Source organism: Poecilia mexicana, unplaced genomic scaffold, assembly GCF_051168715.1.
Source record: "Poecilia mexicana isolate PSO_F unplaced genomic scaffold, ASM5116871v1 scaffold_2, whole genome shotgun sequence".
Lineage (NCBI taxonomy): Eukaryota > Metazoa > Chordata > Actinopteri > Cyprinodontiformes > Poeciliidae > Poecilia > Poecilia mexicana.
Window position 1 is genome coordinate 13,082,443 of NW_028263371.1, and position 19,692 is coordinate 13,102,134.

Sequence of the window (19,692 nt, forward strand, 5' to 3'; positions counted from 1 at the left end):
GTGATTAGAATATTACTTTACTGTATTTATGTCCACCGGCGAGATACCAGCTAATATTAGCTACAGTGCTTGGTGTAATACGGGTTCAGCCCCGCTATGAAGGCTAACTGAGATTCTGTAAATCTAAAAAAAATTAATTATTCTCTAACATTGACTTAGATTATCTGACACAAGAGCCTATATTGGAAATGAAACAATGTAAAACTTATACTATGTGTTATAACATTCACCGGCAAAGTTTACACAGGTGGTAAAGAGTAATTCTTTCACTCTGTCAAAAGTAAGATGGCTCCCAAATCTTCCGTTTTTGTTTTGAAGGTTTCATAAAGACACGATGTGAGGAAGAAGAGGGAAATGTCTATAAAGAGAAACGGATGAATCTCGCATCGGATTTTGGACTCAATCTCAGCTGCTGAATCACTGAAGCTAGAACTCGTCGGATCAAAAACATATACATATATGTATATGTATGTATGTATATACATATAAACATGCATCCAATAAATATTATTCAGTAATAATCATTATTTATTTGTATCATTATTAATCATTATTTATTTGTGTTTGTATAGTTATATAAATATGTATTGATATTACTAAATAATTGATTAAATAAATTATGAACGGCTGTGTGCTTTGTAATATGCTCTTCATACATCGATATCAGAATATCCCATTCCTGTTCTATTGTTATAGCCACTAAGCATATTTAAATATGATGAACTATGTATTAAAAACATACTTAAAAATACAATTGTTTATAAATGTTGCTTTGATAGATGTTTGAATATGGTTTCCAGTAACAAAAAAGTGTGTTATGATCGATTAAATGCGCTGATACGTCATTGTTCCTGCTAAACACATAACGCTGAGTGGAGTGGAGTACCGCTCCAAGATGGCCGCCCTAAATCTCGTCAGCGACAATAGGCGAGAGCGGTCCATGAGGCGTCTACTCTTATATTATGTCTATGGTTAGATTCGTATGTTTGTTTTGGTTGTATTTACCCATTATACCGTGCGCCATAGTCCACCTCTTGCTTTTGGCGGCGTCTCTGGTCCACTTGACATTCATATACATTTGAACTGTGCCAGAAAAAGCGATGGAGTTACCTTCAACTGAAGACTTTTAAGTTTTTAGTCAGACCAGAGTTCACTTTTTCCGTCTGCATCAAACCTCCTCGGATGAGGCGGAGGGTAAACAAACTAGAATGAGATACGGTTTGTGGCTCTGTAAAGAACCAGTCTCCACTATACTCTTATTTGTGGTGTGTTTTACATCACAGCTCCCAGCGCCTTTCATTGGACTTGTTGATGTAAGGCTAGGATGCTGCTGCTAGGCCACGGAAAATCATTACACGAAGCTAACCAATGTACTGTTCCTGAGCAGCTCTGAGCGATACGTGAAGATCAGATTGCCGTTGCTGATGACTCAGTAGAAAGCTGGTGACCTCTGAACCCTGTGCACTTTATCCTCCACTGACTCTATGCTTTGGTTTTACGTGGCAGACAACTTTGTGGCCGAGAAGCTTTTGTTACCAATCACTTTCATCTTGTCATAATGGCAATACCAGTTGACGGGGGAATATTTAATGATGACAAATACTCACCACACGGTTTGGATTTGGATTTGAATGGGTAATTATGCTCTACTTTGTGTTGAATTCATGAAAACCTTATTAAATGCATGGAAATATATATGGTTTTAAGGTTTAGACAGTTTTTGTGACCAATCTATGGGTGAAAGTGTGAAAATCTTTTAAAATGTGATGTATCTGAACAATTACCTTACATTTTAAAAATTTCTACGTTTCAGTCATGGAACAAAGAAAACTGTAGAAATCTAAATCACAAGCGGCTATCAAGAGCCTTAACAATGCAGGATGGATCCTCAGCAGCAAAAAAAAAAAAACATTAAATCAAAAATAACAAAAACACTTTCGTCTTTAAATGTGAGAATTGGTATGCGTTATTATCAACCGTATTTAGAGATAAAAAGGTAAACATCCTGTGGATTTCCTTTATATGACGCAGCTTTTGGGGCTGAGATGTATTAAGCTGTTGCGTTGTGGGTTGTAGTTGGTTCTGTGAAAGTCTTCGTTGAAAATGAGCCATTTTCCTGTGCGCAGGGAATAATGAATGCAAATACATGTTCGCTGAGAAACCTTCAGTTCAATGGGGAAACTCATGACTCAACATTTCTGGAAGACAACACAACGTTTGTTTCTTTTGTTAACTTCTTCACCTGCGATTCTGGATTTACATTTTGTAATTTGTGTGGCTAAAATATCTGTTAACCTTAAAAATTATTGTCTTTTGAGCCTACTGGGACATATTGCTCCTTTTTAAGCCTTTTCCTTTTTAACCGGGTTGTGTGTAGCTCAATATCATGTCCTTAATTTGAGAAATAAAGGAAAAATTAAGTAGAAGGCAAACATAAGGCAGTTGACTGGTGACGACGGTGAATCACAGAACTCAGGAATCAAAACGTAACTCGAAGTCTGGCCAAGAAACAATGAATGGTGAGTCAAATATGGCTACTTTGACAAAAAAACATACATGGTGGTTTATCCAGTGAGGTGGACAAACCACAAACCGTTCAAATATGAACCACATTTTCCCCGTAGAAGAATTTTGTGAACATTATGGCTCTACATGATGATATTTTTTCCATGTAACTGTAAATATGAAACAAAAACTCACATTTTGGACCTAGATTATGAAAAGACAAATTTTAGTTGATATTAGGACTTGACACTTTTTTTTCCTGTCATTAAACGTAGCTGTATGACTTGTTGTCCTCTCTTGTTTTTTTTGTTTTTTTTGTAAAAATCAAATCCAGCAATCTTTTATTTTAACAGTCATTCAATAGCAGTTAGCTGCTAATTTTTGTTTCAGTTAAGAGAAGCTTTTTATGTAAGCAGTAATTAAACTTTGTACACTGTGTTTGGTTTTCCCAGAAAGCATGTGGGTGTGTGTGGGTTTTACTGAAATGAATGTCGAAATAAATCCCTTGGACTGATAGTAGTACAAAGGTGTGTGTGTGTGCGTGTGTGTGTGTGTGTGAATATCTTCTTGCTGCACCTGGCTTTGAAACCTTGAAGCAATGTGCAGGTGTTAGATGCTTCACAGCCGACACCTGCACATTTCTAGGCTGACATGGTTAATATTTGCGTTCAACAAATAACCCATAAATAATAACCCATATTATTTATGGGTTATTTGACTTTTTTGAACAAAAAAGTCAAATAAAAAACATAAAATCAGATTGCTATGAAGACTTACAGGTAAACTTAAAGAGAAACAAAAATCTTTATATTAAATAGAAATTTAGTTCTTTTTAAATTCACACATTTTTGTCTTTCAAAGTTAAAATGCAAAAGTCAACTATATATGCTTGACATTGATATAATTAAAGTGAAGTGAATATCATTTTTGTCTTTGCTCATGCAGACTTTCAACAGTAAAATCTCCACCAGATTCACGGGGAGTGGCAGAGTAACCACAATGTGAACACCCTACATCACGGCTTTACCTTAATGGAAAACTTCTCTCTGTGTTGTTTCGTACCGTGGAGGTGGGACCAAGATGCTGACTAACTGGCTGAGCTGCACTTTGCACGCCTGGGTCAGAGGTGAGGTTTATTCTTTTTGGTGTGGCATCTGGAGCAAACTCTCTAATCCTTCCTGTGTGTCTCGTTGCTTGTTCTTATAGGTGAGTCAATGCACTTTGCATGTTTGTTTTGATCCGAGGGTACAGATTTTTATTTTATTTCAGTTTTTTTAAACCCTCCTGTAGGAACTGAACCATCTAATACAACCTGCACACTTTCATTTGCATTAAGAGGAAGTAAATAAAACACAGTGTTGAGGGCTGGATGTTGAATATCCGACTAAAGAGCTTTTTAAGTCCAACCTCAAAAGAGGGCTCACTTCCTTTCTCTTCATGTTGCAGATGGAGAAACTGTAGTAACTATTCTTAAGCATTGTATAGAAAATGTTCCATTATAAAGCATATATAGAAAAGCATGATGTGATACTTTAAACTACATCTGTCTGTAGCTGGTGTGGACTTCCTAACATGTGCTTTTAATGATCTGTGCTGCTTCTGGTCAGGATTTGGTTAAACATTTAATGAATAGAACAAGACAGTAAACCACCACTGGGTTTCATCTAAGAAACTCAGAACAAGTTCTGCTTGTTTTCACATCACCCTTTTTTAAAATCAGCATACTTCGCTGATCTTGATTTGGACATTGTTTCTACTCGATGCCGTTTGCTGGGTTATAATCTAGGTTTGCCAGAGCACAGTTTGTTCAGTTGTGTGATAAATCCGGCAGGCAGAAATCTCTCAGAGCATCTCACCACAACGCGATGTAGTTTTTCAGACCACGCTCTCTAACAGAGGAGAACGAGTCTTGAGCAGAAGAGGCTTCTGAAAACAGGAAGGAAACCCAAAATGCAAAACATCTAAAGAGGAGAATATTAGTGATGATTGTGCCACCTCCAAAACCACAGGTTGGGAAATGCAGGGCAGATGACGGGGCATGGACGTTTTAAACAAGCAACTGTGAGCGGCATCCGTCTGCCAGAGAGAGAAATCAAACAGTTTTAGGAAGGAGACAAACTCCAGATTATCATAGATTTTACCAACCAGACATAATCCCTCACTCAGTTAAAGTCTGATTGCACAACATTTTTTGAAATCTTATAATGATTATTAGATAACACTTTATTTGAAGGGACGTGCATAAGACTGTCATGACACTGTCATAAATATGACGGCATCTGTTATGAACGCGAAGGAGTCTTTATGAATGTTTATGAATGTTGTCATGAAGTGAAATAATCGTTTTTAAGGTTTTGTTGGCTCTAGTGGCCTTTATTTCAAAGTCTGACAGTAAACCGGGTAATGAGAGAAGGGGGAAGACATGCGGTAAATGTCGCCAGGCCAGGAATCGAACCTGCAACCACGGCCACGAGGAATAAGGCCTCAATACGTGGGTCGTGCGTCGCCACCACAGCACCCCCAATAATGATACTTTTAATGCAAAGTTGCTTTAAAAGTTGCATTAAAAGTGCCAACTTTGCATTTAAGTGTATAAATTTACCAAATAATGCAAAGTTGGCAGTTTTAATGCAACTTTTAAAGCAACTCTGCACTAAGAGTGTCTTTACTTACCGAATGACACTTCTTGACGACAGTCATTAGACATTCATAGACTCTTTATGAATGTCTTATGACTCACTAAGACTCATAAAGAGTCTTTATGAATCAGCATCATAACAGATATGTCATGACAGTGTCATGTCATTCTTATGAACATCCCTTCAAATAAAGCCTTACTGATTATTATTATTACTAATTTTTGATAAATAATTTCTTGAAGAGAGAAAGGGCCGTGACCTCAGAAAGGTTTTTATTCAGTCCCTATTAAAGGAATTCGCCCCCTTTGGATGTTTACCTTTTTTATTGCTTTTACAAATCATACATAATCAACAAAATATTTTTTTTTATTAAAAAAAACTATGAAATGTCAAAGTGAAAACTGATTTGTACAAAGTGACGGTGAGTAAATAAAACGGTTGATGACTTTTCCAGCACCAGAAGCTTCTTGATGACTTCCACTCTGTTACTGATGTTGTGCTTTTTGTAACTAACTGATTGAACTGTATGATTGTAAAAGAGATCTTTGATCTCAAAGAGTTTTATCCTGTTTAATTGCCTTTAAAATACTGTTGTTAGTTTATAAACCACTAAACGGCTTTGCACCAAAATGCACGTTGTTGTTGTTGTTGTTGTTGTTGTTGTTGTTGTTGTTGTATCAACCTTCCAGACCTCTCAGGTCTTCTGGTCTTGGGGATGAACCAGAACCAGAACCAAACATGTAGAAGCAGCATTCAGCTTCTATGTGCCACAAATCTCAAACAAACCTCCAGAAAACTGCAAAACAGCTGAAACACGGAGCTCCCATAAATCAAGGCCTAAAACCCTTTGACTAGCAGTAACCGGAACATCGATCAACATATTTGATGTGTATTTGCATGACGATTTTGTTTATTGCTTAATGTCTATGGTGCTTTTATGATTTAAAGCTTTATGAATTTCTTTGTTGCTGAAATGTGCAGGAGAGACCCACTTGACTTGGTGCCTGTCTCCAGAGGTCATTGTGCGAGAGGCAAGGCACAACCCGGACAAGATGTGCCTGTTTGTCCAACATATAGACGGATACACATAGGAATAGGACAAACACTAATGCCACCCTCACTCAGCTTAGAGTTTAGTGAATTAACAATCATGTTTTGGTCTTTGGGAGGAAGTCCAATGGTGTATGTAGAGAACCCATCCATATATCAGGAGAACATGCAGAACATGCCTTCTTGCTGCAAGACAAAGTTGGAGATCTTCCACTGTCATTAGAGCATGAAGACATGATTCGCTGTCCTCATGGTTGTGGTTATAGGAAGTTGTGGGGTTGATCAAACTGCCCACTCGAGCATTTATTTGTTTTCTTTTTGACACGTTTTGTGGTTCTGTGGGCTTTGTGAGGACCAAAAGGAAGCAGACAGAAATAAAGACGAGGAGGGGGTGTGGGGGGGGCTTCTAGTATTTTTCTGTACTAAATAAAGACAAAGACCAACCAATCACTAGACAAAGATAGAGATCTCTCTATGCGTGTCAGAAATGTTCTATGCTCTGTGCCTAACATTTCTGTCAGGCATAGACAGAAATGTTAGGCTTAAAGCATAGAACATTTCTGACAGGCATAGAAATGTGTCTTTATTATATGTTACAGGTGAACAATCCTCTTTTTTTTTTAGTCAGTCTACTTTAAATAGGAATCTACAGTCATTTCTGGTGTTGGCCATTGTTAATCTCTTAGGGAAGCGAGACAACGGTTGATGATCAGGTTTGCTGTGGGAGTGTTACCTTTATTCAGGGTGTGTGTAGTTCAAACAGGGCAAGTTGGAAGTGTGTTTTACTATGAGTTGGAAATTTGATCTCAGAGATAATTAGTAATCAGTTTGGTAAAAGTAAAAATAAATTTTCCACACTTCGCAGCTCCGCCTCCTTGACGTGGATGAGCAAGCAGTTTAATAAGCGGGTTGTAAGCGGGTTGTAGCTTTATGTAATTTCCAGCTATGTGGTGATGTTTTATAGCGCAGTCAAATAAATACGTTACTTTAAGTTGTTTCAAAAAGGGTGTTTATCCAGAATAACTTAAATGTAATTTGACTTCCCATCATAGCCGTATCGGATGACTTGATGTTGGCCTACACTTTCTGAAACTCGCCGTTCTGCGCGTCAACACGACAATTCTTCACAACCGTTATTAGGAGCGTCAGACTGAGAAGTCATTTCTTCAACAAGCTCAGCAGACGTGTTTGCTGACTGCTGCTGCTGCCGCTAGTCTGACGGGGCGAGAGGCGCCGGCTGGGGACTGAAGGTTGACGGCAAAGCTTTGGGTGTTCGTGTTGCTCCTTGTTTCTCATCAAGTTTATTTCACTTCCACATGCATGTAAACCTGCCCTGGGCTCTGAAGAAAGAGGAAACCACATCAAGCCCGACACAGCTTTGGTTGAGATCTGACATGTTTTTCCCGTACATCTGTGGATTTCCCCTGGGTGCTTCTGTTTCCTCCCACAAACTGATCTGTGCTTTTCTTTCCCACAAAAACAAACAAAAAAAATTTAATTACCAATTCATAGTCACCAAGTTAACTGGTGACTATGTCACAGTTTGCAACACGTCGTTATTCATGATTTCTTCTAGATTTAAGACTGGGGTACCGTCTTTTTTAGAAGGGCCGACGTTTAAGACATAGCTCCCGCTGGCCCCTAAAATGTCTTAATGGATCCCTTTAAAGTACGGTAAGAATAATAATAAAAATTATGGCTGTTCTTCAGAACCTAAACATCTATTCAGAGAAAGAAAAACAACATGAGTGTGAAACCACAGGAACTACCTCATCTACGCTACATGCAGCGCAGCTTAACCACATGTTTTCCACCTGCCTCTTTAACTGTGGACTCTCCTGAAGCTGGAGCGCAGTGGGTACTGTGGTTAGATTAATTTCCCCTCTCTGTATTTTCCCTGCAGCAGTCTCACACAGCTTTCTGTTTTTTCTTCTTCTTCGTTTCAGCTTCAGTTTGACTGACTCTTGCCAACCTGTCCACGTTTAGCGGTTTTCCTTCAAACCTCTGGTACCGTTGAGTGAGAGCCAGAGCTGTACTTCATGTCTTTGACCTAGTTTCTTTCACGTGCTGAGTTTTTTGTGAGGTGGTATTGAAAACGAAAAGTCTTACTCCTCCTGAAGTTCCCAGGGAGACAAAACTGCTGAGAAAAAAAATCCCATTTGTATCCTCAGACTCTCACTATTCCCCTCAACCGTAGTTCAAACCTGAGAACAATCCATCTTTAGGTAAAAATCTTCTCCTTGCTTTGTCCTACTTGTTTGTGTTAAATGTCTACTTCATAAACTTTGAGCTTCATCACAGATCAATTCTCACGTTTGCTTTTATAGGATAATTTCATATGATTTTAACATTTTACTTACTTTGTTTAGATTTTTTTCTCAAAAGTCTCTGCACCTTTTCCTCAGTCGCTTTGGTGCATTTCTAAGACCAGAACTGAACTACTAGTTCAATCTTCAAATCACTTGTACAGATGATTATGTTCAATTCTCTGCTTTTCCAACATTATCAATTGCTTAAGTGATATTGAGCAAAAGGAACTGTAGTCGTAACCTCCACAATAAAAGTCATTAAAGGACAAGGGTTTGAATGGAGTCAACAGCCAGAGAGAAGAAGAAGAGGAGCGAGGCCGAAGACAAATTCCAGTTTCCATCGCTCTCACATCATCGGGCAATGGTTTTCAACCAGGATGCCGATGGAGTTCCTCTCATTCTGTTCCTCATTCTGAAAAGACTATTTCCACGCTGCATCAACAAAGAGCATTGTCCACTGAGACTTTGTGGAGGTGAAGGAAGAGTTCACTGGTTTACTGCTGAGGTATGAACTAAGGGTTTTGAGAAAGACGCTGAGAAAAACTGTAAATGAAAAGCATGCTTCCACCCTCTCACCGTAATGAAAGCATTACTCAGCGTTTTTCAGCAGTTTCCGCTGTGACTCCTCCGGTACCGGTATCTGTGGTTGAGGAGCAGAGGGTGGGAGAATGGGGAAGGAAGGAGCAGAGAGAGGAAGAGAAACACAAGTGTTATGAAAATCTTTACACTGGAGGTTTGTGTCAGAGACCCACTGGCTGGCACAGGATGTTCAGATTGCTGCAGTAATCCATAAGGCACGGTCATTTATGTGTTTCCGTTTGTTTCCAGCAATGGGCCCGAGTTCATCGCTGGAAAGCTTTCTGTTGTTCCTCTGGATTTCAGGGATCTGTGGTGGACTGGCCCAGGCTCAGCTCATGAAGAAAGGTTGGTTTTACTTCCTTTCTGGTGATAAACACATGAATAAATATATGAGACCACCAGTTCTGGTTTGGCTATGTCAACAGCCTCCACTAGTCACATGTAAGCATTTCACTGCCCTCTTGTGGACAAAATTATAACATCCACACGTCTCTCAAAAGCAATGAATAAATAAATGTATCAGTGACTAATATCTCTGTTACATTTTTTAATGACTCGAACTTTATTGATTTTCCAACAGTAAAATATACCATAATTCCACACTTAGCATATCACAATGTAGCATCAGCTAAACAATGGTTAGTCCTTGTGGATTCATGAGGCCAATACAGTTAGCAGAAATTACTTGAAGCAAAAAAATATAATAATAATAATAATAATAATAATAATAATAATAATAATAATAATAATAATAATAATAATAATAATAGAAAATTACAATTAAAAAAATGACAGGACACATAAACATCAAATGAAAATTGACATACATAAAATAACAGTGCCCTATACCCTGATACATTTAGATAATTACAGTATTACCATAAGTTCATCTAGTCTAATTACATCTGAGCTGGAAATGCCATTTAACCCATATATGAGAAGAAGTGGGACCACTTCCTGTTGTACTCCTCAACCCTATTTAACAGTCTATAACACATATGTCAGAGTCAAGGCCCGCGGGCCACATCCGGCCCGCGAGAAGGTTTTTTACGGCCCCTGGGATGATCTTGATTTATTATTAGAACCGGCCCGCAGACCGCAGCAAGCCGGCACCCCGTCTGAAAAAAAATATCTTCCTTATTTGAACTGTAAGTAGTTCTTTAAATGTTCTGTGAGATGATGTACTTACCCATGTATCCATAACAACCGGAACTTTCAATATCCACCAAGTTATTGCCGAAATATACCGTCTATTAAACGAGTGCCCCCCGGATTAATTACACTCTCTGCAGCTGCAGCTGCGAAGTTACCGTATTAACCCGATACTTGCTGGAAAGTGCAACGTCTCCCCTTTCAGAAACCGTTGGAATTTTTCCACTTAGCGCTACGTGTGGCGGAATTACGGTACTGCAAATTTAGATGTGTCGCCGGCGACACATCTAAATGCCTTGACTCTGACATATGTGGATTAATAGATTTTTGCACTTTATTTTATTGTATTTCAATCCAATTATATTTTAAAAATATTTCAGTTGTGTCTGTTGAAAATTAAAGATTACTGACAGAGCCATAAGAAAATATTGCTTTATTTATATGATCATATTGGAATATATTTGTTAGGTTTTCAGTAGGTTCAATTAGGTTCACTAGACTATATGCGTCATTTAAAAAAATTTCAATGAACATTCGATCAGTCCGGCCCTCAGCTTGTAGCTAAATTTTTTATTTGGCCCTCCATCCATTTGACTTTGACACCCCTGGTCTATAAGATAATCTCTCTAAGGCAGGAAGCTGAGCTATACCAATGAGTAAGAGAAGGGGTAGATGGACCCCTCCACTCCCTCACTAGCAGCTTCCTCATCTGTTACATTTTTATTGAACCCTGGCGTGCCACAATTTAAACCCTTATTGACATTACAGCAATCACACCTGTCTTATAGTTTCAGCTTTTTGCAGGTTTCATTTTTGGTTGATTTTTGAGGCTGGAAGATCTCCTTACCATCACCCTAATCTTTTGCTCTCTCCAGATATTCTCTGTCAGATTAAAGTTGGGACTCTGACTGGAACACAGTTTTAAAATGTACACCTACTCAAGGCAACTGCAGCATTGCTTTCAAATAAAGTTGACAGAAAGGACGTCTGTACTCTGTTGCTCACTAACAATGACGAGTTTGTTTAAAACAAGTTTGCTTCAAGTTATAATTGATGAAGTTTGAATCATACCTGATAGCTAAAAATGAGCTTTAACAGGGAGATCCACAGTCATTCGTTAGGATTGAAAGTGACGTCACACATTTAAGTTGACAGCATGAGTTTTCTGATGAACAGACATGATGTGAAGCTAATTTTAGTAACTAGAATTTGACAGAAAGTTGAGAACTGAACACCTGGATATAAACGATGTGACCTGCGTTGCAGATAACTGCACCAACTACGAGCTCGTGTTTGAACGAGTGTTCTCTGTGCCCGGGGACGCGGCCATGCTCTACAGCACCCTGCTGTCTCCGGACGTCTTTAACTTCACCGCCGTCCCGTTCAACATCACCTGGTTCAGCGCAAAGACGGGACAGGAGATGAGAAACGAGACCGGTCGGATTCTGGTGCTCCAGGAGACACTTTGGTTCCTCAACACCACTCTGGACGACGATGGGGAATACCTCGCCATAGTGCGGTAAGAGACTAAGAGACAACAGATACACTGCAAAGTCCCCTGCTAAGCTTTGATAGAGAGTTGTGTTTATTCTACAGAAAACTGATATTGGTACCACTTTACAATAAGGCTCCTCTTATAGATGGCTAATAAATAACTTTTATGTTATCAATTCATCTACAAACACTTTATAAATGACTAATAGCAGTTTATTCTTTATTAATTAAAGACAAGAAGCAGACTACATGCTAAAAGATTCCATTTATAAAAGCTTATTGTGCTTACAAGATGGTCTTATATGTTTAGCATAATAACTCTAGTTAAAATATACATTTGGCTCACTATTTGGCAAGAAACTGGTGGATATTCTTTGTACTAATTGATGCATAATTAACAGTTATTTATACGATGTTTAGAGTTTAATTAATAACAGGTCTAGAACTATTTATTAGCAAACTATATGGGGTACTCTCTTCAATACAAGGCAGTTTACTAGCAATAAATATATTAACATTGGAACATAATATAGATAGATTAATACTAAAACATAAAGAGGGGTAGATATGTGTCGTACCAGCAGCTGTGTTCCATATTAATTATTTTAGCAGACCAAGTCAGAATAAAATTAAACAATTTTGCTTACTTGGATAAAAGTGCAAAGATACAAACCTGATAAGTTACTCGTGATTGGTGGCTTCGCACTCCACAGACGGTTTGGTTACTCTGAATATTTTCCATAGAAATTGTGGGGATATCACCAAACGTTCGTTTCTCCTCGTTGGGAAGTTAGAACTGAAAAGGCTCCTGTTAGCCGCAACGTGACATCAAGGTTTGTCACTTTCCCCCCCTCCCAAATTATCGGAAGAAGAAGAGCTCAATGGGGATGTGAACCTAAGAGATGCAAGCTTCCCTCATCATGTTTCTAACCACGGCTTCCTGTTTGACCTACTTTATGTTTTCTAGCTCTCTGCCATGACTTACAGTAAAACAGGCCTCTGATTGCTGTTAAAAAAAACAACTTCTCTTTGCAGAAAAATTGTCAAGTAGTATAAAAAAAACTCGTAAAAAAAAAAAAGAAAAGCTGACGAAGATCCAGAAATTACATTTGAGATGGACAAACACAGTTGTATTGTGCCAGAGACGTCATGCCAAACCCATTGCTTTGTCTTTCCATGCAGAACTCCGTCTCAGTGCTACATGCAGACCGCGAAGCTGGTGATGGATCGGCCAGTTGCTGGAGAGTGTGGAAGGCCAAGAAAAGATTCTCGAAATGTGGGGACAAACGTGGTATGCCGTCTGAGCGATTATATCCACAAACTGAAGACCTACGGCATGAACGTCTCTGTTAGTTGGTACAAAGTGAGTAGCATGAAATTCAATACACTGAGTCAGAGAATAAAATGCTTCTGTTCAGATTAACACCAGTTAATTATCCTTGATTAAGGTTTTTTTATGCTTAGCTAATATTAATCCTTAAAAAGTTCAGAATTTTTAAGGATTAATATTGAAGTGTTGTTCTGTTGAGAGGTCATACATGGTAAATATTTTACGGTCGGAGGGCGGATTGGACAAAAACAAGGATTTTGCCGTAGTCCTTAGATCTGTCACGATAACAGATTTTGCTGGCCGATTAGTTGTCCTAGGAAATATTGTGATAAACGATAACATTGTCATTTTGAGACCAGTGTTAACTAATAGCATGAAAATAATGTGAGCACAGCCCTCTCAGAGGTCATAAAACTAATTTCAAAAGAACATTTAGCAGTAGAACTGTAAGACCTTTTAAATATAAAAAAACTTGGAGAGGAGTCTGGGGGGAGGTTTGCATTATTCCCTGTTCACATTCAGATCCTGGGGCAGGTGGAGGTGGGGGGTGTCCCCACAAGATGCTGCCCTGGGTGGTTGCTCATGTTGTCCATAGCAGAAACGCCACAGCACCTCACTGATAGTGGACTGTCAATAGGATGCTCCTCGAGCAAGGAAACGTCTCTTCTTCTTCTCCTTCATGTTGTTGTTTAATGTCTGTTGCTGCACAAGTTGAAACTTGAGAGCAGACATGTTTAATATTTTCACATTTGGCGGCATCTCCTTGGAGATTTCTCCTTCTTTTTCACACTAACTTTTTTTATTTATTTATTTTTTTTTGGCTTTTCGCATCCTCCACCTTCAGGTGCATTTTTGCTTGGCGGAGAGTTCAGCCGCGATCTCTTCCTTCAGGAAGCGTTTGAAGGGCTGTAGTTCTTATTTGAAACAGTAGATGGCGCTGCAGATAAACCCAGAATATATTCAACAGGGTTTTGGCACAACTGCCTGAAACATAAAAATTTTATTCTCTGCTTTAGTCTCAGATTGTAAGAAAATAAAATTGACTGGTTAAGATTGGATAAATATTTATCCCCCCTTTAAAAATACAAATGATCATGGCCTTTTTTTTTTTTTTTTTTTGAACTGTCAATCAAATTGGCTCTTAATAATAGTGAAAATTTTTGTGTATATATATATATATATATATATATATATATATATATATATATATATATATATATATATATATATATATATATATATAATTTTTTTTTCTCTTCCAACTCAGGGCTGTGTCCTGATACAGGACACAGGCCGTCATACCATCAGGGGGGGGAACCACTACATGGTAAAAGTTGAAGGCAGTGGGGCATACACCTGCACTCTGACCTTTACCCTGGATGGAGCAACAAGGTCTGTGTCAGAGACCATTAATGCAACGGTCACAGGTCAGTTCAGATTCAACAGCAAAATGTTTTATGCAACCAACTTTGGAAATATCTACTGTTTTTTTTAAATAACACACAAAAAGGGAAAAAAACTGGAGTTAAAAATTCATGCAGGGATTTTTTTCTAATAGACATTAAACAGCTGGTACAACTATAGTTAGTACTAAAACAGCAAGCAAACACAAAGAACCAACTGATGGAGAAATCTTTGACTAAGGCAAGAACAACAAATAACACCAGAAAATAACATATATATATTTTTTAAATGTAACTTCTTCTTTTTTTCTTCTTTTTTGTCTTATCAGAGCAGCACTTTCTGCCTCCACAGATCCATGAACCGGAAAATGAAATTATAAAGGCAGCAAAAGGTGAGGTCGTCTTTTAGACTTTCTTTCTCAGAAAAAAAAGTCTCTCAGGTGTTTATTACAGAGGCAGTCTTAAAAACCGGGTTGTTTAGCACAAATAACCCATTTCTTTATTGGTGTCATTTTCACTGCGGATGTAAGTCACAACACTTTCCAGACCTACATAAAACTCTTGAGATGAGCACCATCTACAAAACAAATCAGAGCAGCAATAAAACAGGTTCTTCACACCAGAAACCAGTTTAAACGAGTTTTATTTATGACTATCCGTGCAGTGTTTGCATCACTTGGTTAAACACTGGTCAAGTATCTCAGTATATCTTAAGAAAGCATAAGTTCATGCTGATTTGCTTTAGGTTGCATGTAATTCAACTACAGTTTGCTCTGCATCTTCTGACATTCAAACCTACTGAACTGGATTTGATTTTAAATCATCAGATAAAAAAACGACAACTATTTTTGACGAATCTCTGCTTTACCTCAGCAAATACATCCAGGCCTTAAAGATTTGTAATTTGTTCTTCCTTTGTTTCACAAAGAGATGAATGAAAACAAATAAAATAAAAAAAGACAAAATTCAAATACATCTGTGGTTTATCTCAACAAGTACACTCAAGCTGAGAGATCTGTAATTTCTTCCTTCTTGCTTTTAGGGTCGAATTTCACAAAGCGTTGTCTGGTGTTTGTTCCTGGTGCTGGGAAACATTTTGTTGACGTCATTTGGTTGGACAAAAATAAGGTCATGTTTGATTCTGAGCCATCTGACCGCATCTACACATCAGCCCTGCGGTTGGTACATTTAAATTAGCTTCTGCAAATGGACAAATGATGCCACCTTTTAAGGCCGACGCTTTCAATGATTTGACTTTTTAACAGTAAGCGGACCCAAGATGAACCAAAGGGTGAGTGGTTGGAGCAGCTGCTTATCTTCTCAGAACTGAGGCAGGAGGATTTCTACCTCAACTACACCTGCAGGGTCTTCAATTACCAAGGCAATTCAGAGAGATACTTTACGTTGCTGCCAACAGGTAAAGCTTGAGCGCATAAACTGTGTTGCTTTGATTCTGTCGTGCCAAATGTCGCTGCTCTTAACCTTATAAAACCGTTTCTTCATTGACTCTGTGTTTAAAGAGCATTTGTGTTTCTGTTTTGCTTTTGTTCTCACGTAATACACTACATATGTATCGCTAAGAATTTTTGGCTCCGTTTAAGATTTGGATTTGACCACATGTGAGGTATTTTAGATTTTGAACCAGATACATCAAAGTAGTGAAAAAGCTCTTTAGGTTTCTGAATCAGAAGACATCTACTCACCCATCATAAGTGGTAATACTTTCTGACACAACATAGACAAATATCTGCTCTCCACTGACTGGATTACAAATACGGAATAGAACAAGGAAAGGAAGCCGTTGCCTCTCTAGTCTCCATTTATCCTTCTGCCTGGACAACCGGAGAACGATGGACCCAAAACCACCGCTAACAACACGTAGAAGTTCATCTTTAACAGAAAGAGATCTATTGAAATCATCACTTCATATTCCAACCACAATATTACCCTCATTTTCATAATTATGGGTCATAAAACTGTCATTTTGTGGCCCTGAATACGTTCCAACAGCCTCATTGTTGTGACCTGAGATTTATTTCCTCTCAAGTTTTTAGCCTGACAAAAAAAACAAAACAAAAAAAACATTGGCGTTAGCGCTTGCTGCTCGCGCTTTTCAAATGTTGATTCTAGTTGCCTTTGAACCCCCGATGGACTTCCCCCTCTTTAGCTGTGACTTCCTGCTCTGGTGTCTCAAGTTAAATATGAGATGCACGAGTGGCTTTGCACTAATACAGCTTGTTATGATTATCCAGCTAGATCCATAGCCTTGGAGGCATCGATGAAGTAGAGTGAAAAGATTGTTGCTTAAAAACAATTTTTGTTTTGTAGGTTTTAACTCAGATTGATTTAGAGGAGGATTTATAAGGAAAATCTGCCTAAACCAAAGTATTCTCAATGTAAACTGATTTTACTCAGATATGTGATTTCTTGTTTCCACAGATCCGAACATCATCCTTCCCATCGGTTTAGTGTTTGTTGGAGTGACTGTTCTCTTCGTCATCAGCGTCACCGTCTACTACATCTTCAGGATAGACATTGTGCTGTGCTTCAGGAGAGCGTTTCCAGTCCTTTATACAAATAAAGGTAACACTTTACAGCAGAGGTGAAGATAAAAATGTGCTGCGGATACTTCGACGCTTGAAAAGCGATCGCACATTGGAATAAAATGGAAGCACCCAATCAACGTCGTCTAATCTTAAAAAAAACAAACAGATACAGTAGCTGCAGCGTACCCACACATTATTCCAAAGTCACAGAATCTCAAAGTTTTATCTCGCGTTTCACCACATCTTCATACAGTGCAAGAAACAGAGGAAGCACACAAACCACAGGGCCTGCCTGCACTCTTTCAGATAAAATGTCACCCGCCTCTCATTCAAAGGGGCCGCAGGCGCTTTCTTAACCGACAACGTCAGCGCTGCGCAGAGCGGGACCAACGTGAAAAACTCCTGGATGCAAAAATGACTCACGGCAAACATCCACGAGACGGTCATCGTTATGTTTTTTAATGATTGCTAGCTAGTTGACGAGCTGGTTATTGTTTTCAGCCACCCCCCAAAAAACAAATATTGAAGTGACATCGTATTGTCTGCGTTCAGACGGCAGCCTTGTTGTGCATCTAATGAGAACTTTTCGCTTTTAGATCTTGATGGCAAGCTGTATGACGCTTATGTGGCATACCCCAATCCTGGTGCCTTTGGCTTCAGTGAGGAAGTGGAGAAGTTCGCCCTGCAGACGTTGCCTGAAGTGTTGGAACAGGCCTGTGGCTACAAACTATTCATAGCGGGCCGTGACTGCCTGCCGGGGCAGGGTAAGTCTCCCACATGGGAAAGTTAGCCTCATAAGGGGAAAAGCTCGTGTCGGTCTGTCGCGTCCTGTATCGTCATAATTAAATGATCTCATCCCCATGCACCTGCCTCTTTGCTGTTTGAATTTTGCACCTAAACAAACATAAAGTTGTGTAGCATGTAGAAGAAGGTCCGCTGGTCAGAAGAGAGCAAAGTTAAACTCTTTGGTCTGCAGCTAAACATAGTGGTGGAAGCATCATGATGCGTTGTCTTTGGATAGGGCTAAATGAAAGGCAGGCTGAAAGTAAATGTTAGACCAGGACATGGATTCAACTTACAGCAGTACATTGATGCCAAAAATACAGCTAGTGCTACATAGAGAGATGGTTTGCATGAAGCATCCGGTTCTAAACAGTTTCTCATCATTCTCTTTGCTCCCTGTCTTCCTGCAGCCATCGTGGACTCTGTGGATGAGAACCTTCAGGCTAGTCGTCGTGTTCTCCTGCTCTACACCGCTTCCACTTTCATTAAAAAGAGGCACACGAGCAGCACCAGCAGTAACAACAACAACATTACGAAGATTAGCGAGGAGGTTCATAAAATCGAAAGCAGGACCAGCGAGGGCAATGGCAGCGTGGGTTTTGGTGGTGACGACAAAGCGTTTTCGGACGCAAGGCAGCATCTGGAATGTGTGGCATCCATGAACAGAGCGCTGCTGGAGGGCTCCTTAAAGGTAAGACAGAGAAATGTCATCGTATAGCCACAGAAAGTCACACAGTTTGGCCAATAAGCAACTCTTATTCACGTAGAATCTTCCAGTGTCCTCAACAAAGAGGTTCTAATGGAGTTCTGTCCTCTCAGGTCATTCTGGTGGAGCTGGAGGAGATCACCCCGGCCCAGCTGGCCCTCTTCCCCGAGTCGGTTCGCCACCTGAGGAAGAAACAGGGCGCCGTGTGCTGGTGGAAGTCTCTCCGAACGAGGCAGAAATGGAGGACATGGAGAGAAGACGAGGAGAGACGTGGAAAGGACTCACAAGTGTCACCATCCCTCTCTCTTTCCTCCAGGTTTTGGAAAGAAATTAGGTATCATATGCCAGTTAGAGGCAAGAGGGCGGCTTATCCAGAGAAAACTGCCTTGTTGAACTTGTGATGCTAGATGCAAATGTTTGAGTGAATTGGTGCGATGAAAAATAAACTCGACTGAATATGACATTTGACTTTAATCTTTTGTAATGTTGGCAGAATATTTCGGTTTAGTCAAGAGTCCAAAACTGTTTGACACGTAGTGAAGTCAAAGAAACGTGTGAAGAATAATCAGAAGCAGTAAAACCAGCCTATCTGTCCAGCATTTGTTGTTATTTTCTAAGTGTTCATGTAAAGAAGGAAAATTGTAAATGTAAATTGTGAAAGTTATTAAAGTATTTGTACATGTTTTCCATATTTATAAGGTCACATAAAGAATATGAAAGCTGTTATTTTTTTTGTTCCTGCTGCTTATCATTATTGAAAATGCTCATAAAAAAGCATAAACATGTAAATATAACATATTACTGTGAAATGTGAAATCAACAGTTCAAGATTTTCCATGTAACATTTTATATTTATTGGTGTTATACATTGTCTTAAGCTTTCAGATAAAAGAGGTTTGTCAAAAATAAATTATCAACCTGTTTGTGGATAAACAATCCGTGTATGGTTCGTTCTTTGGTTTTTTCGTTTCAAAATAAAATTGGTAAAACAAAACAACCATGTGTTTTTTTTTTATTCCGTTTTTAAAACAAAATTAGAAAAACAAGGAAAGCGAGCTGTTAATTTCACCTCTGACCCGGAAGTTCTCTCTGTCCGGCTTACACAGGGGCTGTATCACACACATTATGCAAGCTAGTTCGTTTTAGCATATATACTGTAGTCTTTTTTGCCAGCCGCAGTTGAAATAATGCTCCTG

The 19,692-nt window shown here is 39.0% G+C and overlaps 1 protein-coding gene across 3 annotated transcripts; it reads left to right on the top strand.

The window, feature by feature from the left end:
* Window positions 1–3,526: 3,526 nt before the first annotated feature.
* LOC148160447 (interleukin-1 receptor type 1-like) lies at window positions 3,527–19,493 on the top strand. Of its 3 annotated transcripts, none has more exons than XM_088011082.1 (12): window positions 3,527–3,631; window positions 9,332–9,427; window positions 11,501–11,753; window positions 12,911–13,091; window positions 14,326–14,485; window positions 14,791–14,853; window positions 15,504–15,639; window positions 15,727–15,878; window positions 16,901–17,044; window positions 17,604–17,771; window positions 18,201–18,481; window positions 18,610–19,493. In XM_088011082.1, exons 1-12 carry the CDS (start codon window positions 3,586–3,588, stop codon window positions 18,895–18,897), a joined length of 1,968 nt encoding a protein of 655 aa, XP_087867208.1. In that variant the 5' UTR covers window positions 3,527–3,585; the 3' UTR covers window positions 18,898–19,493. The 3 variants fall into 3 exon arrangements, with proteins under 3 accessions (XP_087867208.1, XP_087867213.1, XP_014857216.2); XM_088011087.1 differs by having other exon boundaries at window positions 3,625–3,711; XM_015001730.2 differs by lacking the exon at window positions 3,527–3,631 and adding an exon at window positions 8,685–9,236.
* Window positions 19,494–19,692: the final 199 nt, after the last annotated feature.